General features: G+C 39.5%; 1 protein-coding gene across 5 annotated transcripts in view; it reads right to left on the reverse strand.

Moving 5' to 3' along the window:
* The window catches only part of AP2B1 (adaptor related protein complex 2 subunit beta 1), a 137720-nt gene that overhangs the window by 39688 nt on the left and 73817 nt on the right, over positions 1-24215 (reverse strand). For 4 of the 5 annotated variants that reach the window (XM_036269961.1, XM_036269959.1, XM_036269957.1 and 1 more), the window contains 3 exons: positions 15140-15181; positions 14179-14325; positions 12353-12498 (listed from right to left, as the gene is read on the reverse strand). In XM_036269961.1, the coding sequence (XP_036125854.1) occupies positions 12353-12498; positions 14179-14325; positions 15140-15181 (335 nt within the window). The remainder of the gene's footprint in view (positions 1-12352; positions 12499-14178; positions 14326-15139; positions 15182-24215) is intronic. The other variant, XM_036269960.1, reaches the window with a different exon arrangement.

Consider the following 24215-nt stretch of genomic DNA (forward strand, 5'->3'; position numbering starts at 1 on the left):
AACCTTTGAAGGAAACATTTTTATTTATTTATTTATTTTTATCCTCACCTGAGGATATTTTTCCATTTTTTGTACAGATAGAGTGGGAGGGAGAGAGAGGAAGGGAGAGAGAGAGAGAAACATCGACGTGAAGGGACACATCGAGTGGCTGCCACCCGCACGACCAACCAGGGCCGGGGACAAACTGCAACTGAAGTACGCGCCCTTAGCGGGAACCGAACCCAGGTCTCTCCAGACCACAGGCCGAAGCTCTAACCGCTGAGCCAAACTGGCCAGGGCGCACATTTTTATAATATTAAAAAAAGGAATAGTAAGACACAAGATGTTCAATTCTAAGTTATTATAACACTGTTTTCCATTAAATGAATTTGAGGAAGGAAAAACAGCCATAAGCACAGAACAACTTTGCTAGTGCTGATTCTGAGTTTCTTATGTTTATCACGCCATGAGGGACAGATATAAGTATCTTTAAAAAAATACATCTTTCTTTAGATAATCCTTGAGAGAAAAAAGATTGAATAATAACTCCCTATAAAGTATAATACATTTACATTATTTCATTAGCTTGGTAACCTGCCTGATCAGTCCAGAGAATTTACTGGTAACTCTACAGCAAAACTGATTGGCTTAAACATTCCAAATGACCAGGACAAGCTGTAGTTCCAAATCTGGCCACAGTACCCATCAGTTTGACTTGTCAGAGAAACCTGCTTAATGATAATATTAAAGAATAAGAGATGGGAAAAGCACGAGTCTGAAGTTATATTAAAAGACATGAGGGAGGGCAGCATCGCAGAAACTTAAGAATAAATTTGAGATGGAGTGGGAAGGAAAAAGTAGGCCTTCAGGTGTAACAAATAAATAAATGATGAAAGTCAGAGTTTATATAGGGCCTGGATGGTGTGGTTCAGTGGACTGAGCATCGTCCCATGGACTGAGAGGTCCAGGTTCGATTCCCGGTCAGGGCACATGCCTAGGTTGCAGGATTGATCTCCAGTAGAGGGTGTGCAGGAGGCATCCAATTGATGTTTCTCTCTGACCTGATATTTCTATCTCTCTCTCCCTTCCTCTCTCTCTAAATAACCAATTACAGCCCAGCTGGTGTGACTCAGTGGTTGAGCATCGACCCATGCACCAAGAGGTCGCTGGTTTGATTCCTGGTCAGGGTACATGCCTAGATTATGGGCCCAATCCCCAGTGGGGGGCATGGAGGAGGTGGCCAATTGATGTTCTCTCTCTCTGATGTTTCTATCTCTCTCTCCCTCTCCCTTTCTCACTCTCTAAAATCAATAAAGAAAGTAAAATAAATAAATAAAAATTTAAAAACCCAAATTATATAGGCAGTATCTCTTTCAAGAATCATAGGATAAAAGAAGAAACATTTTCCTTTTCCTAGATAAACTACACTTTAGAGTATCAAAATATAATAATGAAATTATCTTACAAACATGTCACTCATTTTGGCCTAAAATTTATAGGTCAAAAATCATTTTGCGCCCTGGCTGGTTTGGCTCAGCAGTTGGAGCGTCAGCCTGCGGACCAGAGAGTCCCAGGTTCGGTTCCTGCTAGGGGCATATACAAAAAAACAACAACAAAACACCACAAATTTGCCCTGGCCGGTTTGGCTCAGCGGTTAGAGTGTCGGCCTGCGGTCCCGAGAGACCCGGGTTCGGTTCCCGGTAAGGGCATGTACCTCGGTTGCAGTTTGTCCCCGGCTCTGGTCAGTCGTGTGGGTAGCAGCCACTCGATGTGTCCCTTCACGTCGATGTTTCTCTCTCTCTCTGTTCCTCTCTCCCCCTCCTACTCTATCTCAACAAAAAATGGAAAAATGTCCTCAGGTGAGGATAAAAAAAAATAAATAAATAAATCATTTTGCTCTTTTGATCAACAAACTATCAGTAGTTAATACTGGCACAGAAACATTGGCAGCAGCTTAGTTCTAAATCTTCCAATTGCTCCTCTCAGAAATGATACAAAGGAAACAAAGGAGGGAAAAATTCCCTACAAATCTACAACTTCCCCTTTGGCAAAACTACAAGTCAGAGAAAATCTGCAAACTCAAAACTATATTTAAGTGTGGCCTCAGCACATAAGATCAGCAGAACTGGTGAGAGAAGCTCTGGAGGTACAGCCAAAGAGTTCCAAGGAAACAAGTAGTAGAGGCCTCAGAGACTGTCAATAACCACTCTCAGAAGAGAACCTCATTCCTAGTGTAAAGTGCTATGAGTAGGACTAAGATCAAACTGGAGACAACATAAAGGTGAAGTGAAGAGAGAAGGTGCAAAGTCCCTGGGGGGCTTGGAGATGCCAGAGCTCTAAAGGCACCACCTTCTAAAAGGGAAACAAATACCCTGAATCAGGGCTGTATTCGCTGGAGGCAGAGACCAGGGAAAGAATCTATAGAGCTCAAGACAGAAATAAAAAGTCTTCTTGAATCAAGTCAGGTCTGAAAAGCAAAGGATTTGTGGCTACACCATAGTAAAGGAAGGAGAGTTCTTGAGCAGTAAAAACCTAAAACACTACCCTGGCTTATCTTCCTCTCCTACCAGAATCTCCTGCTAATAACTAGTCCTGAAAATTCTAACTCATTCAAATACAAGTATCAAAATGGTATAAACACAGTTCCTATTCAGATACTATTCTTTAAAAGTAGGAAAACAGCCTGGCTGGTATGGCTCACTGGTTGAGCATTGACCCATGCACCAAGAGGTTCCCGGTCAGAGCACACACCCAGGTTGTGGGCCCAATCCCCAGTGCGGGGCATGCGGGAGGCAGCCAAACAATGTTCTCTCTCATCGATGTTTCTCTCGCCCTTCCCCTCTCTCTAAAATCAAAGAAAAAATATTAAAAAAAAATTTATTTAAAAAAGTGGAAAACAGCAGTACAACTTTCTTACTGACAAAACAAAACATACCTGAAAATATTTTGCCATTGAAATAAATGGAATTGTGAAAGTTAGACATGAAGTTAAGGGGGAAAGAACATTTAATGAAGCAACTGCAACTACCAAAGATCACACAACAGTGAAGGAAGTACCTGGGAAAGAGACAGTCATACAACAGGAGATGGTGAAGAGGGGTCAATAAAACTCAGGAAAGAAACAGAATAAATCATGTTAGAAATGAACTAAACTGTATTATAAACATAAGTACAAAAAATACTCAACAATATTTTAGCAAATAAAATCCAGCAAGTCTTAAAAAAGATAACATATCCTGGCCAAACAGGATTTATCCTAGGAAGACTGGTGGGTGTAACATCTGAAAAATCAATGTAATCTGCCATATGAACAGACTAAAACAACCCCACATGATCATCTCACTAAATACAGAAGCAGCATTTGACCAAATTTAATACTCACTCATAATAAAACTAAGCAAACTTGGAATAGAAGGAAACTCCTCAATCTCCATGAACCTATAGCTAACAGTATGCTTAACGGTACAAGATTGAATACTTTTCCCATAGAATTAAAACATGGCAAAGATGTCACTTCTTACCACACCTACTCAACATTTACTGGTGATCCTAGTTAATATAATCAGGCACAAAAAAGGCATAAGACTAAAAAGGAAAAAATAAAACCGTCTCTATTCACAGATAACATGACATCTATATAGAAAACCTTAAGGAATCAACAAAAGGGCTACTAGAACTAATAAGTGAGTTTAATAAAGTTGCAAAATACAAGCTCAATATAAAATCAGTTCTATTTCTATGTATTTGCAACAAGATCTATACATGACTAATTATGAAACATTGCAGAGAGAAGTTAAAGAGAATCTAGATAAATGGAGAGATAAAACATGCTGATGAGTTAGAACACTCAGTATTGTCTGCTATCAATTCTCCCCCAAATTGATCTACATAGTCACTGTACTCAAACAAAATCTCAGCAGGGGAAGAACCTAAATTAGCCAAAACAATTTTCAAAAAAGAATATAGTTGCCTGGTCTGTGTGGCTCAGTGGTCGAGCGTTGACCCATGCACCAGGGTCAACTGGTTTGATTCCTAGTCAGGGCACATGCCCAGGTTGTGGGCCCCATCCCTAGTTGGGGCATGCAGGAGGCAGCCAATCAATGTTCTCTCTCATCGATGTTTTTATCTCTCTCTCCCTCTCCCTTTCTCTTTCTCTAAAATCAATACATAAAAATATTTAAGCCCTGGCAGGTTTGCTAAGTGGTTAGTGTCGGCACATGGACCAGGGCATGTACCTCGACTGCAGTTTGTCCCCGGCCCTGGTTGGGGTTGTGCGAGAGGCAACCAATCAATGTGTCTCTCTCACATCGATTCTCTTCCTCGCTCCCCCTTCCACTTTTGTTAAAGATAAATGGAAAAAATATCCTTGGGTGAGGATTAAAAATATATATATTTAAGAAAAATAATATAGTTGGATAGTTTATACTTTCTGATTTCAAGACTTATACGGGAAAAACGTTTACTTTGACTATTATGCTACACCATATATAAAAAATTATCTCAAAATGAATTATAAAAGTAAATGTAGGAGTTAAATCTATATAACATGTCTATTAAAAATATAAAACAATGTTTTGTAACTTTGGGTAAAGCAACGATTTCTAGGTAGAATACATACAGTATAAGTTATAAAATTAAAAAGTTGTAAAATAAACTTTATTAAAATAAAAAAACTTTTTGTCTGGCCAGTATGGCTCAGTGGTTGAGCGTTGACCCATGCACCAAAAGGTCACTGGTTTGATTTCCCATCAGGACACATGCCCAGGTTGTGGGCCCGATCCCCAGTGGGGGACATGTAGGAGATGGCCAATCGATGTTCTCTCTCATCGATGTTTCTATCTCTCTCTCCCTCTCACTTCCTCTTGCTTTAAAATCAATAAAGAAAAAAAAAATAAATAAATAAATAAATAAACTTTTGTTTTTTGGAAGACATTGTTAAGAAAATAAAGGCAAGCCACAGGAGAAAACTATTTTCAAGACATATCTGACAAAGGACTTGCATCCAGAATATATAAAGAAATTTTACTATTTATTTATTTTTTAGTTCAGATAGAGTGGGAGGGAGAGAGAGGAAGAGAGACAGAGAAACATTGATGTGAAAGGGACAAATCAAATGGCTGCCTCCTGCACGACCCCAATCAGGGCCAGGGACAAACTGCAACCAAGGTATGTGCCCTTGGCTGGAATCAAACCCGCGACTCTCTGGTCTGCAGGCTGTCGCTCTAACCGCTGAGCCAAACTGGCCAGGGCAAACTTTTACTATTTCATAAGACAAAACAATCAAAAAAAGGAGGAAAGCCCTGGCTGGTTTGGCTAAGTGGTTAGAGCTTCGGCCCATGGTCCAGAGAGACCTGGGCTCATTTCCCGCTAAGGGCACTGTACCTTGGTTGCAGTATGTCCCTGGCCCTGGTTGGGGTTGTGTGGGTAGCAACCACTCAATGTGTTTCTCTCACATGGATGTTTCTTTCTTCCTCCTTTTCTCCCTCCTGCTTTATCTGAAGATAAATGCAAAAATGTCCTCAGGTGAGGGTAAAAAAAAAAGGAGGAAAGATTTGAGCAGATACCTCACCAAAGAAGGTATAAGAATGATCAACAAGCTTATGAAAAAATATCATTAGTCATTCTGGGAAATGCAAATTAAAATGTCATACCAATACTCTATATGTACATTTATAAGAATGATAAAATTGGTACAATATGGAACAGCTGGAACTCTCACACTTACCATGTGACCCAGCAATACCATTGGCTACATATTTACTCAGGAAGATTGAAAACACAAAGACTTATACATGAATATTTGTAGCAGCTCTAATCATAAAAAATAAAACTGGAAACATTTCCAAATTCTATCAACTGGTGAAAGGGTAAACACATTGTGGTCTATTCATCACTGGAACACTACTGAGTAATAAAACGAAATGAATTACTGATACATCTCAAAGCATTATGCTAGGCAAAAAAAAACCAGATGCAAAAGACTCCATACTATGTGATTTCATTTACAAAAAATATAGAAAGGCACAATTATAACGACAGAGACAGAGCTACAAAGATAATAGCAGAGCCCTGGCCGGTTTGGCTCAGCATTTAGAGCGTTGGCCTGCGGACCAGAGAGTTGCGGGTTTGGTTCACGCCAAGGGCATGTACCTCAGTTGTGGTTAGTCCCTGGCCCCAGTTGGAGTCGTGTGGGTGGCGACCACTTGATGTGTCTCTCTCACATTGATGTTTCTCCCTCTCCCTCTCCCCCCTTCCTCACTCCCACTCTGTCTGAAGATAAACCAAGAAGGTGTCCTTGGGTGAGAATAAGGAAAAAAAAAGAGCCCTGGCCGGTTTGGCTCAGTGGTTAGAGCATCGGCCTGTGGTCTGGAGAGACCCGGGTTCAGTTCCTGCTAAGGGCATGTGCCTCGGTTGCAGTTTGTCCCCGGACCTGGTTGGTTGTGCGGGTGGCGACCACTCGATGTGTCCCTTTCACATCGATGTTTCTCTCTCTCTGTTCCTCTCTCTCCCTCCCACTCTACCTGAACAAAAAATGGAAAAATGTCCTCGGGTGAGGATGATAAAAAAAAAGAAAAAAGAAAAAAAAAAAAGATAATAGCAGACATCACAGTAAACACAATAAGAGACACAGATAATAAAATGAGAAAAAGCAAATAAAACGAATGAGAGAAAAAGATCACCACTACCCATGAAGCATTCTTGTCAGAAAATCAAGTCTAAATCTGATCAATTCTATAGATATGCATCCAATTTACAGATGTAATCAACAAAATCTAGATTATGGGAAACTCCACAGATAAAAGATCTAATTTCACCTACAAATAAATTTCAAGAAAAGCAGAGAGGACATGAAGAACCCACAGGTTAAGAGAGTTAAGACATTTATCAACCAACTGGCATGTATGGGGAACTATATTGGGGCTATTCAGACAAAACAAACTGTACCAAAACATTAGACAACTATACCAATCCACTGACTGGATATCTGTAATATTAAAGAATATGGCAGGCCTGGCCAGTCTGGCTCAGTGGTTGGAGCGTCGGCCTGCGGTCCCGAGAGAACTGGGTTTGGTTCCCGTTAAGGGCACGTACCTCGGTTGCAGTTTGTCCCTGGCCCTGGTTGGTCGTGCGGATGGCAGCCACTCGATGTGTCCCTTTCACATCGATGTTTCTCTCTCTCTATCTCTGTTCCTCTCTCTCCCTCCCACTCTACCTGAACAAAAAAATAGAAAAATGTCCTTGTGTGAGGATAAAAAAAAAAAAAAGAGTATGGTAACAGTGTTGTGGTTATGGGTAAAAAAAAACCAAGAAAGATCTTAAGATATACAGTAAAATATATATACAGGTAAGATTAGAAAAATAACATATATAAAAGACCAAGAAAAGCCAATAAATGTATAATATTCCAAAGAAGAAAATCTAAACAGTGGAACAGTACAAAAGTTTAAACATATAAACCCCTAAAACTTTCTTGAACTAAAACACTTCAATGTACATACTGAAAGAGCACACCTTATTCCAGGAAAAACTGACCAAGACTGGTCAACACTGAGAATATTCCAATAAAATTATAGGACTTCAAAACTTTGAGCAGACAGACAAAATGTTCAAATCACTAATATGGTGGAAAAAATCAGGCTGGCAATGGACTTTTCCACAGGAACATTCAATGACAAAAGACACTGGAGTAAAACAGAGTTTGAGTCAAGAATTTTCAAATATAAAGGTCACTGTTTTGACCCTATAAGGATCTAAGGATTGTTGTTCACATAACCCTTATGTTGTTCCTCAAACGTTTTTGAGAAACCTATTAGAAGACATCCAAAAAATGATAGTGGAAATAAATAAAAGGACTGACAATCAGCACAAATACAAAACAAAAGGTGAAATGATAAAATGTCGAAATGATACAATTTACAAAAACGAGAGAAAAAGGGAGCAAGGGAAGGGAAAGAGAGCAAGCTGGCCTCATCTGTCATAACTGAAGGCAAACGTGAAGTTTAAGCATACTTAAGAGTATAAAAGCAGCCTAGCCGGTTTGGCTCGGCGGTTAGAGCATTGGCCCGTGGATCAGAGAGTCCCCAGTTCAGTACCGCTAAGGGCACTCATCTCGGTTGCAGTTTGTTCCCGGCCCCGGTTGGGATCGTGTGGGTGGCAACCACTTGATGTGTCTCTCTCACGTCGATGTTTTTCTCTCTCTCTTCCTCCCTCTCTCCCTCCCACTCTATCTGAAAATAAATGCAAAAATGTCCTTGGGTGAGAATTAAAAAAAAAAAAAAAAGTGTGAAGGTAGGCTATGCAGATTGTCTTTATTACAATATACTTTCCCAACAGTTTTGGCCTTTAATGTGGCCAGCTCCCTTAAAAATGGCTAGAAATATAACTGGTCGTGACAGAAAAAACACACAGATTTTCTAGATATTTAAGTGATTTCTAACATGCCAAACTTTCAAATCCAGCTATTTCCAAATGATTAGAAATAAACAAGACAGTAACTAATGAAGTTGTTACTGACAAATTTTATTAAATTTATTTTAGGGGTCCAATTACTGCTTTGTTAGAAACAAGTTTGAATATCTTCTATTTATGACTAAATGGACCTGCCATCAAAGTCTAACAACCAGTTTCTTGAACCACAAGTAATAAAAACCAGTGATGTCTCAGAACTATAGGACATCAACATTTTACTTCTTCCTGCTCACCTTATTACAGCAGAGAATTTACTGCTAAAAGCAGATTGTTCACCTATACTTAATTATTCAACTAACTAGGTAAACTGTCTTCTATATCTTTGACATCAACCAAAGTCTGCTCATTTTTCCCCACCAAAATGTGAGCTTTAGACATAAATCTGTTTGGTTCACTAGTCTCAGTACCTTAAAATGCCTGGTACACAGATGCTAAACAATTATTTGTTGAATGACCCGGCCGGTGTGGCTCAGTGGCTGAGCGACAACCCATGCACCAAAAGGTCACTGGTTCGATTCCTGGTCAGAGCATATGCCCAGGTTGTGGGCCTGATCCCTGGTTGGGGGCATGCAGGAGGCGGCCAGTTGATGTTCTCTCTCATCAATGATTCTCTCTCTCTTTCTCTCTCCCTTCCTCTCTTTCTAAAAAGCAATAAAGAAAAAAAATTAATTAAAAAAAATGATTTGTTGAATGAGTAAGTGGATTTCAATAGAATAAAAAACCTTTAAAAAATAAATTGTTTTAGCCCTGGCTGGTTTGGCTCAGCGGTTAGAGCCTCAGCCTGCGGTCCTGAGAGACCAGGGTTCGGTTCCCGCTAAGGGCACGTACCTCGGTTGCAGTTTGTCCCCGGCCCTGGTGGGTCGTGCAGGTGGCAGCCACTCAGTGTGTTCCTTTCACATCGATGTTTCTCTCTATATATCTGTTCCTCTCTCTCCCTCCCACTCTACCTGAACGAAAAATGGAAAAATGTCCTCTGCTCAGGTGAGGATAAAAAAAATAATAATAATAATGATAAAAAAAAATTGTTTTAATAAAAACATTCTGGTACTAGAATCCTTTAAGGGTCAAGATGGTGGGTAGGTAAATGCAGTATTGGGTCCTCCCACAACCACATCAAAGTTACAACTAAAATACGGAACAACCATCATTCAAAATCACCTGAAATTGAGCTGAATGGAAGTCCTAACTATGAAATTAAAGCAGCAGCCACATCGAGACTGGTAGAAAGGGCGGAGGCGGTAGGGCTGATCCCATACCCCCGTGTGGCAGATAAAAATCAGGAGGACACCTCGGCTGAGAAGGTCCTCCCTGAGGACTGAGGGGTCCCCGTCCCACACCAGGTGCCCCGCTCAGGGTTCCAGTGCCAGGAAGAGAAGTCCCCAACACTTCTGGCTGGAATAACCAGCGGGAACTGAGGCTTAGGAAGGCTGAGGCAGCTGGAGTCCCAGGCAGCTCCTCTTAAAGGGCCCGTGCATGGACTTATGGGACTCATTGGACTCACTCCCTCTAAGCTTGGAGGGAAGGCAGCTCCAGGGGTGCCAGAGACATACAGGGAAGAACTGAGCTGTTTGACATTGGAGGGAGGGCTGGAGAGGGGGCTTTCTCCAGGACAAACGTGCAGTCAGAGGCCTTTGTTCCTTTGCCTTCCCTGGGGCGGCAGACAGCCACCATTATCTGGGACTCCAGCAACCTGGCTCAACGGGTAGCCCCGCCCTAGTGATTCCCTGAGGCCCCGCCCCACCCAACTCTCAGGCCCACCCAAGCTGTTGCCAGTTGCTTTACCATAGGATTGGCCTGTCTTAGATCCTGCTTCAGGTTTTCCTAAATTCTTTCAAACAAGCAGCATCTGGTCTCAGAAAGTCCCATACCTCTCATTCAGTAATACACAGAAACAAACACAGGGAGGCAGACGAAATGAGGAGACAAAGAAACAGGTCCCAAATGAAGCAATAGAACAAAATCCCCGGAAAAGAACTAAGCAAAATGGAGATAAGCATCCTAACAGATGCTGAGTTCAAAATACTGCTTATAAGATGCTCAATGAACTTAGTGAGAACCTCAGCGAACTTGGTGAGGGCCTCAAGAGCATAAAAAAGGACGAGTCAGAAATGAAGGATGCACAGTCAGAAATGAAGGAGGCACTAACTGAAATAAAGAATAATTTACATAGATTCAATAGTAGAGTAGGTAAAGCCAAGAAGCAAACCATCAAACCATTGATTTGGAATATAAGGAAGCAAAAAACACCCAATCAGAACAGAAAAAAGAAAAAAGAATCCCCCCCCCAAAAAAATGAGGATAAGAGTAAGAAGCCTCTGGGACAACTTCAAGTGTGCCAACATTCGCATCTTGGGGGTGCCAGAAGGAGAAGAGAGACAACAAGAAATAGAAAACCTGTTTGAAACAATAATGGCAGAAAACTTCCCTAACTTGGTGAAGGAAACAGACATACAAGTCCAGGCAGCACAGAGAGTCTCAAACAAGATGAACCCCAAGAGGCCCACACCAAGACACATCATCATCAAAATGCAAAAGGTTCAAGACAGAGAGAATCTTAAAAGCAGCAAGAGAAAAGCAGTTAGTTACCTACAAGGGAGTTCCCATAAGACTGTCAGCTGATTTCTCAAAAGAAACTTTGCAGGCCAGAAGGGAGTGGCAAGAAATATTCAGAGTGATGAAAAGCAAGAACCTACAACCAAGATTACTCTATCCTGCAAAGCTGTCTTTTAGAATCGATGGCCAGCCCTGGCCGGTTTGGCTCAGTGGTTGAGCACTGGCCTGCGGACCAGAGTCCTAGGTTTGGTTCCCGCTAGAGGCACATACAAAAAAAAAAAAACAAAAAAACAAAACAAAACAAAACAAAACAAAAAAACAAACAAAATCGATGGCCATATAAAGAGTTTCCAGAGAAAAAAAAGTTATAGGAGTTCATCACCACCAAACCATTATTATATGAAATAATGAAGGCTCTTTTTGAAGAAAAAGATAAAAATATATGAACAAACAAAATGGCAATGAATACATACCTATCGACAACTGAATCTACAAACAAAATGAACAGGCAGAACATTCTCATACATACAGAGAACATTTTGTTGGTTGCCAGATGGAAGGGGGGTTGGGGGAATGGGTGAAAAAGGTGAAGGGATTAAGAAGTACAAATTCGCCCTGGCTGGTTTGGCTCAGCAGTTAAAGCGTTGGCCTTCGGCCAGAGAGACCCAGGTTCGGTTCCTGCTGGCACGTACCTCGGTTGCGGTTTGTCCCTGGCCCTGGTTGGGGTCATGTGGGAGGCAGCCATTTGGATTGCAAAGTCTGTCATGTGCTGCAGAGCTTTGTTGATGAAGTTCATTTCATGTCGACATTTCTCTCTCTCTCCCCCTCTCACTCTACCTGAACAAAAATGAAAAAATGTCCTCGGGAGAGGATTAAAAAAAAAAAGAAGTACAAATTCGTTGCTAGATTGAGAAACCTCAAAGGTAAAGGGGTTGGGGGGTGTGGGAAGAAATAAACCAAAGAACTTGTATGCATAACCAATGGACACAGACAACAGTGTGGGAAAAGAAGGGAGAGGGGGGCAGGAGTGGGGAGAAGGGGGTCAATGGGGGAAAAATGAGGAACATCTGTAATCTATTCAACAATAAAGATAAAAATAAATAAATAAATAAAAATCAGTTAAAAAGAAGGCATTAAGTTCCGGTTTCCTCATTCCACACGGATGAGTTTCCAAGCAAAATTCCCTAGGGCCTCCAGAGTCGAAGCTGACAACCGAACAGATGTGCAAGAGCCAGCATGCACTCTACACCTAGCTTTTGTCAACATGAGAATTTTTAACCATTGCTAATGGAACGTTCTCTTGTTGGATAGAGGGTACACATGGATTTAGCTGGGGACTCATAATTCTTACCTATTTTTGTTAAACTGGATTGCAAAGTCTGTCATGTGCTGCAGAGCTTTGTTGGTGAAGTTCATTTCCATATAGATGTGCCCCTGACGATGAGTAAACGTCCCAGAAATCTCCAAGCCTTTAGCCTTTACTGCAGGCAGCCAAACCTGAAACACAGTATAAAGCCCAATGGAACTAGGCAAAATTTGTCTTAATGTTATTTTTCAAAAATAAAGATAAAATTTCACTTTCTTAGGTAACTATGGTGATTTTGTTAGTAGCTTGGTGAAAGGCTTAAAAGGGAAAAAACTGAATCTGGTAATGAAAATGCATGTCTATAATCTTTGAAGGATTTTTCATTATCATTATCGATAATCTTAAGGGAAAGGACTATGTCTTTTTTTTTTTAAATGGTTTTATTGATTTTAGAGAGAGGGAGAGACACATTGATCAGTTGCCTCTGATACACATCCCGACCAGGGATTGAATGAACCCATCACCTGGGAATGCGCCCTAACTGGGAATTGAACCTGTGACCTTTAGTTCAAGGGACAACACTCAACCAACTGAGCCACACCAGCCAGGGCAGGACTATGTCTTATGTATACTTTTAACTCTTGCCATAGTTTCCAATAAATAGTAAGTACTTAGATGCTGCTTAAATAATGAATATCTATCTTATCTATATAATTAATTCATTACCCACCCCTGGCCTCCTAACTACAGTAAAAGCAGCTTCCCCTTTAGAATTTCCATTTGAGTATGACATCAAGCAAGGCTGAGATTAAAAGAGCACCAATGAGCCCTCGCCAGTTTGACTCAGAGGTTAGAGCATCAGCCCTGCAACCAGAGTCTCGAGTTAGACCCCCTCGTCAGGGAGGCAACCAATTGATGTGTCTCTCTCGAATAATGTTTCCCTTTCTCTCTCCCACTCTATCTTAAAAAAAATCAGCCCTGGCCAGTTTGGCTCAGCGGTTAAGAGTGTTGGCCCACGGACCAAAGAGTCGCAGGTTCAATTCCAGTCAAGGTCACATACCTTAGTTGCGGTTTGGTCCCCAGCCCTGGTCGGGGTCGTGTGGGAGGCAACCAGTGGATGTGTCCCTCTCATGTCAATGTTTCTCTCTCCGTCCCTCCCACTCTATTTGAAGATAAACAGAAAAATATCCTTAGGTGAGGATTAAAAAATAAATATGTAATGTCAATGGAAAAGGGAAATGGAAGGAATAAGAAATAAAAATGTTACTTCTCTATACTGTATTTCTCCTCTGTGGCTGTATCATATATCAAATTTATACTAGATTGACTTCAATATTGACAAACTAGACAATATTACTTTTTTGTTGTTGTTAATCCTCACCTGAGGATATTTTACCATTGAATTTTTTTTTTTAGATAGAGTGGAAGGGAGAGAGGGAGAAGGAGAGAAAGATAGAAACATCGATGTGAGAGAGACATATCTATTGGTTGCCTCCTGCATGATCCTGACTGGGGCCACGAATCGAACCTGCAACCCAGGTGATGCTCTTGACCAGGAATCGAACCTGAGACCCTTTGGTCTGGGGACCCACACTCTAACTGCTAAGCCATACTGGTCAGGGCTAGACAAATTACTAAACATGAGAAAACAATTCAAATACTTAGTAATGCCAATTTTAAGTCTAATTATAAAAATAATTAACAAAGATGTTATAGTACTTCCTACTGCTAAGTTCGAGGACACCTTTCATCTTTCTCTTAAATCATTCAAAACAAGGGCCCAAACTGTGAATTTATTATCAGAAGTAACACAAATATTAGAAGTTAAGTAATTTGGCTCCTTTCCATTAAGAAAGTGTTGCTTTACTTACAGCCTTAGGAGCCACATATCCACCATGTGCCATGCCTATTCCTGTAGAGAGTTCAAATAGATCATTCAGACCACTGCTGACCACAGCAGGAGTAGGTGAAGGAGCAAAGGTTGCAGGCACTGATGATGGAATGAAGGACTGTCCCACCTGCAGGGAAAAAAAGGGGAGGGGCAAATCAGGAAGAACAGATTAATAGTCCTTACAATGTTTCTATATATTTTAGTAACACTGATAAATCAATAAGAATACACCATAATATTCTTAGGAGTTAAATTAGTATATTCTTCATCTTTTAAATCATCATTAAGATAAATACTCTTTAGAAGTTCTATCAAGAGTAATCAGTAAGATTAGGAACACAGTGATCAAGATTTTTTTATTTGTTTCCAATTTTAGCTTCCATGATTCTGTGCAAAAGGCCTACAAGTACCCTAAGGAAGGGAAGTTTGTTTCTACAGAAAGGAGGAGAAACATCCAACTTAGATAGCAGATCCATTTCTACTTGGGTCCAGGCAAGTCTTACTTCCCCAATTAGGAATAAATATCTAATAGGAAACTCTCCTGGGGGAGAAGGACATTCACATCCTCTGAACTAACTTACAAGGAGAGTCTCACTCTGAGTCCAACTGACTCTGTCAAGTTTTTTTTAGAAGACACCAGAGAATAAAAGCATTCTCTAGTTAAGATGGGAGGTTTCATTTAGCTCTTTATTATCAGGAAAACAAAGATCTTGGTAAACACCAGAGTGCCAATCCCTAAAGATGCCCCTATACCACATATGGTGTATGACCCCAAAGATTCCAAGTATCCCTATGCTACTTTCTACTCTTCATATACTGCTATAAAAGTTTTGGTGCATAGCACTAGATAGCAGCAGTGGCTGGTCTGAGAATGTGTGCATAGGAAAGGCATCAAACAGGGGGCAGCGCATCCCATGGTAAAAAAAACGGATGGCACTTACTGCCGGACTTCCTCCAATGCCCCCGCCAAGGTCACTGCCAAGCTGAAAGAGAGAAAGGAGAGAGAGGAGAGAGAGGTAGAGTTCATTTAACTAAGTACTAGATGTCCATACAGAATATGTAAATTGCTCCACAGAGTTGCTGGGAATACATGCTATTCAACTGTCTCCAAAGCTGAAAGAAATTCTAGACTACAAAGAAATATGTCCTAGGGGAACCAAGTAGTAGCAGTGATGGTGTGTAGGAGGTTTTGAGAAAACTTGGAAAGAAAGTGGAGCTGGGACATCTTAGGGATGTTTCAGATCCAATCTTTCCACTGGGGTACATAGGCACAAACCCAACAGAATTTTAAAATTTTGCATATTCCAAGAAGCTCTACCTTTAAGCAGTATTATTTTGAATATGTTTTATTTTTCTTTTGAAAGGAAATGTAAAGGGGGAAAAAGAAAAGGAAAACTAAAATGTGCCTTGATCTACAAAACCTGTTGCCCCACTGAGAAGGTGGGAATCAAACTGAAATTAAGTTGCAACTTTAAGTTTCAAAAATTATAGGTGAAACAAGAGTGATTTTTAGAGTTTAGAACTTTCCTAAGAAAGAAAACTGCTGGGATAGGAAGATATCCTACTTGGAAGGAATAGGGAAGGCAAATCTCCCGCACAGTCAATACTACTAAGGAGAAATACTATAATTTATCATTTAAAAAGATGCCAACTACTGGAGAATTAGCCTAATTTAATTAAGCTAGGTGACAAGAAAATAAAATTCCACGTCTTATTCCTGCCCTTTTCCCTCAGGGCTCTTACATAATTCACCCTGAAGCCTGTCTCCCATGACAAAAGCATTAAAGAAGAACTGAAGCTGAAAATAGCTTGCATGAAGAAACAGAAAACATATATACACAATTAATAATGCTGTTTAAAATGCAAAAAACACCGTTTTTGCTATAGTTCCACATTTGCTTCCCCTTTAGTTCTCACTGTGCATCTAAAATTCTTCTTTGAATCACCAAAGGCCTTGTGTATGCTTTACAAAACAATGTTCCCTTTATTGTCTGTCATTTAGTGGGAGATCTTTGTGCTGTGATTGTGCTAAAAAACAAAATTATACTGGCCTTCAGGATTTGGGAAAGAGGATTTCTCTTCTCAGTGATATATAAAATGAGGTGGCCAAAATCTACAAAATAACCTATATTGAAAAATAGTAAGACCGCTGACAAAATTCTGTTTCTACCATGACTGAAGATAACCCCAGACAGGTGCTTCTAAACTAGCATTAATAAGCATGGTCTGCACTAAACTACACAGTACTCCAAACCTGCCCAGAATCTGGTTTTTGAATGGTTAGACATGGAACAAAAATCCCAAGCATAAGTAACAAGGTCATCACAAATAAGAATTTAAACAACTGAAAAAGTATAAAAGCAAAAAAATTAAAAAATGTTATTATACATTTGCTTTCTCCCTGGTTCTAGAATAGCACACATCTGTACCATGACATCTCAAAAGTATAAAATTCCTTTTAGTCAAACAAACACTGATATAATGTTTACTGGGGTACAGGCAATACTAAAAATGTAAAGATGCCAGGCAAATGAGGGAAATACATAAATAAAACCCAGGCTCTGCCCACTGGCAGGAGAAATAAAACATGAACGCAAAACCATACAGAATATACTAAAGCAAAAAAGGGAAGTTCTGAAGGGAAGAGCTTCCTTCTGGTTGAAGATAATAAAAAGAAGCTTCAAAAGGATATGACATTATAAAAAACAAAAATGGGTAGTTATTTCTCAGATAGCATGAACAAAGGCTGGGGGAAAAAAGGAGGGAATAAAAGCATGTTCAAGAGGAAGAAGTGTAGTTCAATTAAACGAGAGCACAGGATAGCTATGTAGGGGGAAGAAAGGTCACAGAAAATAAGTTTGCAAAGGCAGGCCGATTACAAGATGTCTTTAGTTTGTAAATTTTCTTCATAAAAACCTGGAAGTTTCTTAGATTAAAATTCAACCTTTCTAAGATCACTAATAACTACTTCAATCATGTTTCATTAACTATGTTTTTCAACTTTAAATACACAATGGAATCAACCACCTGCGTGTTTTTTTGGTGGGGGGTGGACAGCAGGAATTTAAAAAATAGTGAGGCTGAGTCTTACCCCAGAGAGAATGATTTAATTGTTCTGGGTGTAGCCTGGGCATCATCAAAAATTTGAAAAGTCCCCCCCCCCCCCCCCCCAGTGATTCTACGTACAGACAAGGCTGAGAAACACTGTCTTAGAGAATTAACTATTATTTGAACTCAAGATCCATCTGTTCAGAAATGACTTTGAAGCTAACTCTTAAATAAAAAGGAAGCTAGAACTTGAGTAGAAAGAAAAACCCTTTCTAAGGAAGGGGAGGATACAAAATGTCTCATTTGTCTTGATACTTCGACCTGGTTTTATGACTTTCTGATGGGCTTACTCCTTCCTTCTCCCCCCAATCATCATCTTCCCTTCTGGCCAGGCTTACAATTCAAGCTTAAAAAAGATGGAATTCTTTAAGGACCTGTGTGGCACTCACTGGCAAGAAAGAAAAAACATACTAGAAGAGAAACAGCAGTTTTTCAAATATGCTAAATTCAATAAAAGGCCTTGAGAAAAGGCCCCCTCACTGGCGGTGTTTAGGACAAAAGAAATAAAGCCCAATTATGGCCCTTACTTTCTTAGCTATCATTTTTATTATCTTTGAGTATTATATGAACATTATCTTAGCTGGAAAAGATCTGAATGTACTCCCCACCGCATGCCGCTCCTCAATTTAATTTAAAACCAAGGAAGAGACTAAAAAGAAATCCCGATATTTCTTTATGTTCAGGATAGCAGATATAACTTAGCTAGAATCAAGAACTCTGATCTTACAAGACAGGATCCAAGGGCTATTAGAAAGTAGCCAGAAATACAAAGGTTCACTTGCTTATGCTATGTCCAGAAAACAAGGGGAAAGAAAAATGTCAATATGTGTTTTCTAACTAGCAAAACTAAAGCTTTTTCAGCACTGTTATTCTTGACTAAAAAATATTCTAAGAAAGGTTATTATCCTCCTCTCTGGAAATATGACAAAAGTGATAGTACAGTGATGGCATGAGTGACTAATAGGGAAATATCATCAAGGATGGGAGCCAGTTACCCAGTGAGTAGCTTCTCCTATCTATGGTGACAAGCAGAATAATGCAGATATTAATCAAGAAAGAAACAGAAAACTAGAAAGCTGAACAAAACCCAGAAAATTATTATGATGTAGCCTGAACTAGATATTAACCATTTCAGCCAGTTGCTGGTATTATCTGGAGTCAGACAAGATTTATTTGTTGATAATACTTATCAGGTAAGGTACAAAGTCAATCAAACTGATTTATAAAAATTAGTGAGCTGGTGGGAGCCAGAAGTGAAAAGGGATAGGTGCGCAGGGCATGGCTTTAATTTCAATCTTAGGTGTCTACATACTGTGTTTTAAGTCTCTCTCAAAGCTGTCAACTTCCCATTGTCCCCCCGAATTGCTTTACTCAGACTGTCATTTTCTCTGTGAAGGAAGTAATGTCAATTATAGGCCAAATAAATCAGGATATAGGAAGATGGGATGGCAATTTCAGGAAAAGAATATTTCAAATGCTGAAAATTAAGAATTTTCCTTAAGATCTGCAGCTGATAACCAAGCCCAATTTTTTTGCTAGAGGTATAGTTCAGATCCCAATCTAAACTATAGTAGTTACAATCATTAAACAGCACTGAGAATAGCACTAATATTTGGCCACTGTCAAATAGCGGCCACTTTACCATGCCAGAAGTAGTGCCAAACAGGGCTCAGTTCATGTTGAACTACACAACAACGTGTCCCTGTAATAAACTATAATCAAATTGGTGAAAGAATCTGTAACCATGCAAAATTGGATAAAAAGCAGTGATTTCATGGTGACTCATCATATATTATGAGCTAAATAATATGATTTATTATAGATTATTTCAGCATGATTATATGAGCTTTGCAGCACAGCTAAGCTGAGCCAAAAGTGTGAGAGCGGAATCTGCCTATAGCTATCTAGTTTAGCTAGATCAAAAGGAAAAATCCTCAATCCAATGGCAATGTGTTACAATAATAGAACTACACAAAGAGAACTCAAGACTGAAGTTCTATAAGGGAACAAGTCTGCCTGACTCTAAGAAAAAAAAAAACTTTTATAAAAGTTTATCAACTGAGATGGCCACTGAGCAGACACATACACACACACACACGCACTTCCCAGAAATGATCACAATGATCTGGATTAGACCCTTTGAGGTAAATCTGACTACCTCAAAGAACTTTCCTGTTTCTAAAAATGTGGAGTTGTCTGAGTATCTAAAGACATTCTCTTAATTAGAGATGTAGATCTCTAAGACATTTCTTTGCTCCCATCTAGAGTTATCTGATGCTTTCTAAACGGATTTAATTGAAGGGAGTCTAAGGAATGCTTCAGGTCATGTAGCTTACTGACAACTCTGTTATTCTGAGTCAAAACAGAATGATGTAAAAATAGCATAAAAAGATTCTATCACATACAATAAAACTTGTACCAAAATCCCACTGGTGTCAAAAATATCAATCTGTGTTTTTTTTCCTATTAGAGTTTTAAATTTTATTTTATCCTCACCCGAGGACATTTTTCCATTTTTTGTTCAGATAGAGTGGGAGGGAGGAAGGGAGGGAGGGGGGAGAGAACGGGGGTGGGGGGTGGGGTGGGTGGGAGAGAGACAGAGAGATTGATGTGAAAGGGACACATAGAATGGCTGCCACCCACACAACCCAACCAGGGCCGGGGACAAACTGCAACCGAGGTACGTGCCCTTAGCGGGAACTGAACCCAGGTCTCTCTGGACTGCAGGCCGACGCTCTAACCACTGAGCCAAACCGGCCAGGGCAGAGTTTTAAATTTTAGAAGGCACAAATCATCTCCTAGGTGAAAATATGATTTTCAGCTGTTGGGCAGCAAATTTTAATTTGATTTTCAAAAGGCTATTCTAAAAAGCATCATAAACTATATATAATCAAACTGGTGAGAGAATCAAACCATGCAAAAGCTAGTATATTGAGGCTGAGAATAGACTTAATGTGAAACAACACAAATTTAAATCATACAAAACTATCAGAACACTCAACGTAAAAATGGTTTATGTAAGCAGAAAAGCAGGAGGATGCAACAAATTACTTCCTGAGATGGACAGAGAATACAATGGGACAAAAAGTCCTTAGAATGGCCCCTACCAATTTCTTAAGTCAGACAGAACTCAATGCTGAATATGGTGAAAATCCACAAGAGAATCTCTACATCTCCTTTTCCTTTGTAGTACTTACTACCTGACTACACAGGTTGGGGCAAAAGTTGGTTTACAGTTGTGAGTATGCAAAATGCATAGGAATAACTGTAAATCTATTTTTGTCCCACCTTGTACACTTGTCATCTGTCTCCACCCACTAGAATATAAGCTTGTAAGGACTCATCACAACTATATTTCCAGTACATAGACTATTTACTGAGGGAATGAGTGTTCTACTAATCATATAAATAGGACTACTGGCAATATTATTTCTTAGGGAGACAATTTTAAAATGAATCATTTTACTAGAGAAAATTATCACAAAATTGACAGAAGGCTGACATCATATTTGCATTGCCTTGCCAACACACATAAATAGAACCAATGTGGGGGGGGGGGCACCCCCACCCCAAGGCTAAAGCCCTTTCTACAGAGGAAATGTATTGTCTGAGTAGTTTTGACAGCCAGTTTTCGGCAGAAGAATGTACTACACATCCTTTATTTGCCCTGAAAGTACTAGTGCTTTATATTACAAGTCGCCACCAAAAAGATAGGAAAATGTGATTTCATGGCTCTACTTAAAAGAGAGTAAGATGAACAATCTTGTCCCTTTTGCTGCAAAATAGGTATATAAACTTATCCAATCCCTCTTTTTCTATCAATAAATGCACTTCTACAGTCCTTCTCAAACTTTCATGTGCCTCCTAGTGGCATGGTAGCCCAAACTCATACACTCAGGTCACCTGGGAAGTAAGGCAGAGAGAGGCATAAGGCAAACAAACCTTGTATCTTATCTTAAAACACAATTTTATATTCTAAGTCTTAACACATCAGTGTTTAGTCTCTGTTTATATTACTTACCATCAAGGAGACTGACTTTGCAAGATAATGAGCCAAGTTCATTTTGGAGCTTCAAATGCACCCTACATTATGTCTGTTTATTCCAGAGATTGTGTACCCCAGGTGTGAGAAGGACCAAAGTTAAGTAAGACTAGACTCTATTCCAGAAGATAACAATAACATACAAACTGAAGGAATCACAGAACAGTGGAAAAGATATCAACTCTAAAGTTTTTTTGTTTTTTTAAGTCCTGGGTTCGAATCCCAACACTTAGGACTTACTTGCTATGTGACCTTCAGTTTTCTATAAAATGAAGCTCAATACTAATTACTTTGCAGGGTTATTTTGAGGATTAGAAATTACTAGTTTCTCACACAGGGACTGGCACAGACACAGGCACTCAGTAACTGATAACTATTCCCATAACTGCCAAAGAGCAACTAGCTTTACTAAATCCATGCAATGATTAAAAAAAAAGAAAAGAAAAAAAAAGTAGTCATAGAAGTCACACTGAAGAATTTACCAGGCAAAAGCAGGCCACAATTTACAAAGATCTCTCCACAACACCAACTCTAAAACAAGCTCTGAAATCACTATAAATTTGTTCCAGAGGAAGAAATATAAAGATGCAAAACTAGAATGTACAATGGATTCCACATGGGCTAAAAAAGAAAAAACAAAAACTAAAAACTATTCCTAAAATAGTTTATCACTTAAAATATCTGAAAGGTAAAAACCTGTAAGAAACAAAGGGGGAGGTTTTGAAAAACATGCAGTGGAGTCCGGAAAAGGCAGTTTCTCCTCTAGTCCCCTCCATTCCAACTTGACACACTAAGGGCACATTCTTCTGGTAGGAAACCCTTCATCAGCATAAAGGCACTCTGGATAATGCCTCCTTTCCATTTTTGATGCACAATTGCACCATTTATCTAAACAGAATAATACACAGCACCTAGGATGAAAAAAAGGCTGTAATTTAGCCAAAGCTTCTGCTGACAGCCTGAAAGTAAAGGCAACAACTTATCAAGATGCAATTATTACTATAGTGATCCTCACAGATGTCAGATTCATTAGCACATGGTTATCTTTATAACATGTATGCAAGAGTTATGTACATGGATATCAGGTCACCTCCCACACTACAAACTAGAAGGATTTGCACTGTGAAAAAGTCACAAGGCCCAGAATGAGCAGTTTCTTAGATTTAGTATCAGAGATGTCAAAAGATACATACGCAGCTTTTAAATCAAAGAACAAATAAATCCAAGTAACTACTCATGCAAGCTTACATCTAAATAGTACACCATCATGTTCTACATATACAACAAAAATAAGTTCCATTACCTGAATTCATTCCACATCAAGGCAACAGTTAAGTTTATACTAAAAAGAGGAAATTATCTGTAGACTCTAAGCAAAAAAAAATACAGCCGGCCCTTGTTTATCGCGGTTAATCAGTTCCAGACTCTATCACGATAAATGAATTTCCATAAAGTAGGATTCTTTATTTTTATACAGTTGTCCCTCGCCACTTCGTGCTTCGACTTTTGCGACTTCACTCTATAGCGGTTTTTTTCAAATATATTCATGAAAAAGTTGATCGAGTCCTGGTCGGTTTGGCTCAGCAGTTAGAGTGTCGGCCTGCGGTCCAGTGAGACCTGGGTTTGGTTCCCGCTAAGGGCATGTACCTCGGTTGCAGTTTGTCCCCAGCCCTGGTTGGGTCGTGTGGGTGGCAACCACTCAATGTGTCCCTTCCACATCAATGTTTCTCTTCCTCCCCCTCTATCTGAACAAAAAACAAAAAAGTGTCCTCGGGTGAGGATAAAAAAAAAAAGTTGATCGAGACAGTGAAAATGATGCAGCAAGCACTCGGTTGTCTGAGTCAATTATACACCCCTGTATTACAATTAAAATTAAAATTACTGCACATATGGACTGTAGGCCTATGTATTCGAGCACCCCAGAAATCCTTCAACGCCAGGTTCAACTGCTAGAGTCTGGAACGAATTAACCGCGATAAATGAGGGACAACTGTATAATACAGTTTTGAAAAAACCGCAATAGAGTGAAGCTGCGAAAGTCAAAGCGCGAAGTGGCGAGGGACAACTGTTCTGTAGTTTCCCCATTACCTGCAGGGGATACATTCCAAGATTCCCAGTAGATGCCTGAAACCACAGACAGTACTGAATCCTATGTATGCTGTTTTTCCCTATACATACATTCTATAAAATTTAATTTATAAATGAGGCACAATTAGACATGAACAATAACAATAGAACAATTATAATATACTGTAATAAAAGTTATGTGAATGTTGTCTATCGCTCTGATAACCAATATGATAATTGAGATGGCTGTAAGTGACTAAGAGGTGGGTAGTAGCATGGATACACTAGACAAAGGAATAATTCATATCTGGGTGGGATGGCATGAGCTTTCATCACACTACTCATAATGGTGCACCATTTAAAACTTAGGAATTGTTTATTTCTGAAAATTTCCATTTAATATTTTTGGACTGCAGTTGACCACAGGTAACTGCAACCATGGAAAATGAAAAAAAAAAAAAGTGCATTTCCCGATTGATGATTCTAGAAAAAGTCACAACTTACTAAATCTCAAAATTTCACAAGTGCAATAATAAAGAGGGTGAACAAGATCTAATGGGAGGATGCCCAGTACACAAAAAGAATATCTTCTAGTGAATAGCAAGCTTTAAGACAGAGGAATAAAAAGTGGGTGGCCAACACCCTCCTCTCCAAAACAAAAAACCTAACAATTTTTAGTTTCTAATTATGGAAGTAGGCAAGGGTAAAAAGGACCCTAGGACTGAGCAACAAAACCTAAATCGGTCAAATTCAATTTCTGATAGGTTGCATCATCTAAAAGTAAATCACAGTGGAAAAAT

Source organism: Molossus molossus, unplaced genomic scaffold, assembly GCF_014108415.1.
Source record: "Molossus molossus isolate mMolMol1 unplaced genomic scaffold, mMolMol1.p scaffold_m16_p_19, whole genome shotgun sequence".
NCBI lineage: Eukaryota > Metazoa > Chordata > Mammalia > Chiroptera > Molossidae > Molossus > Molossus molossus.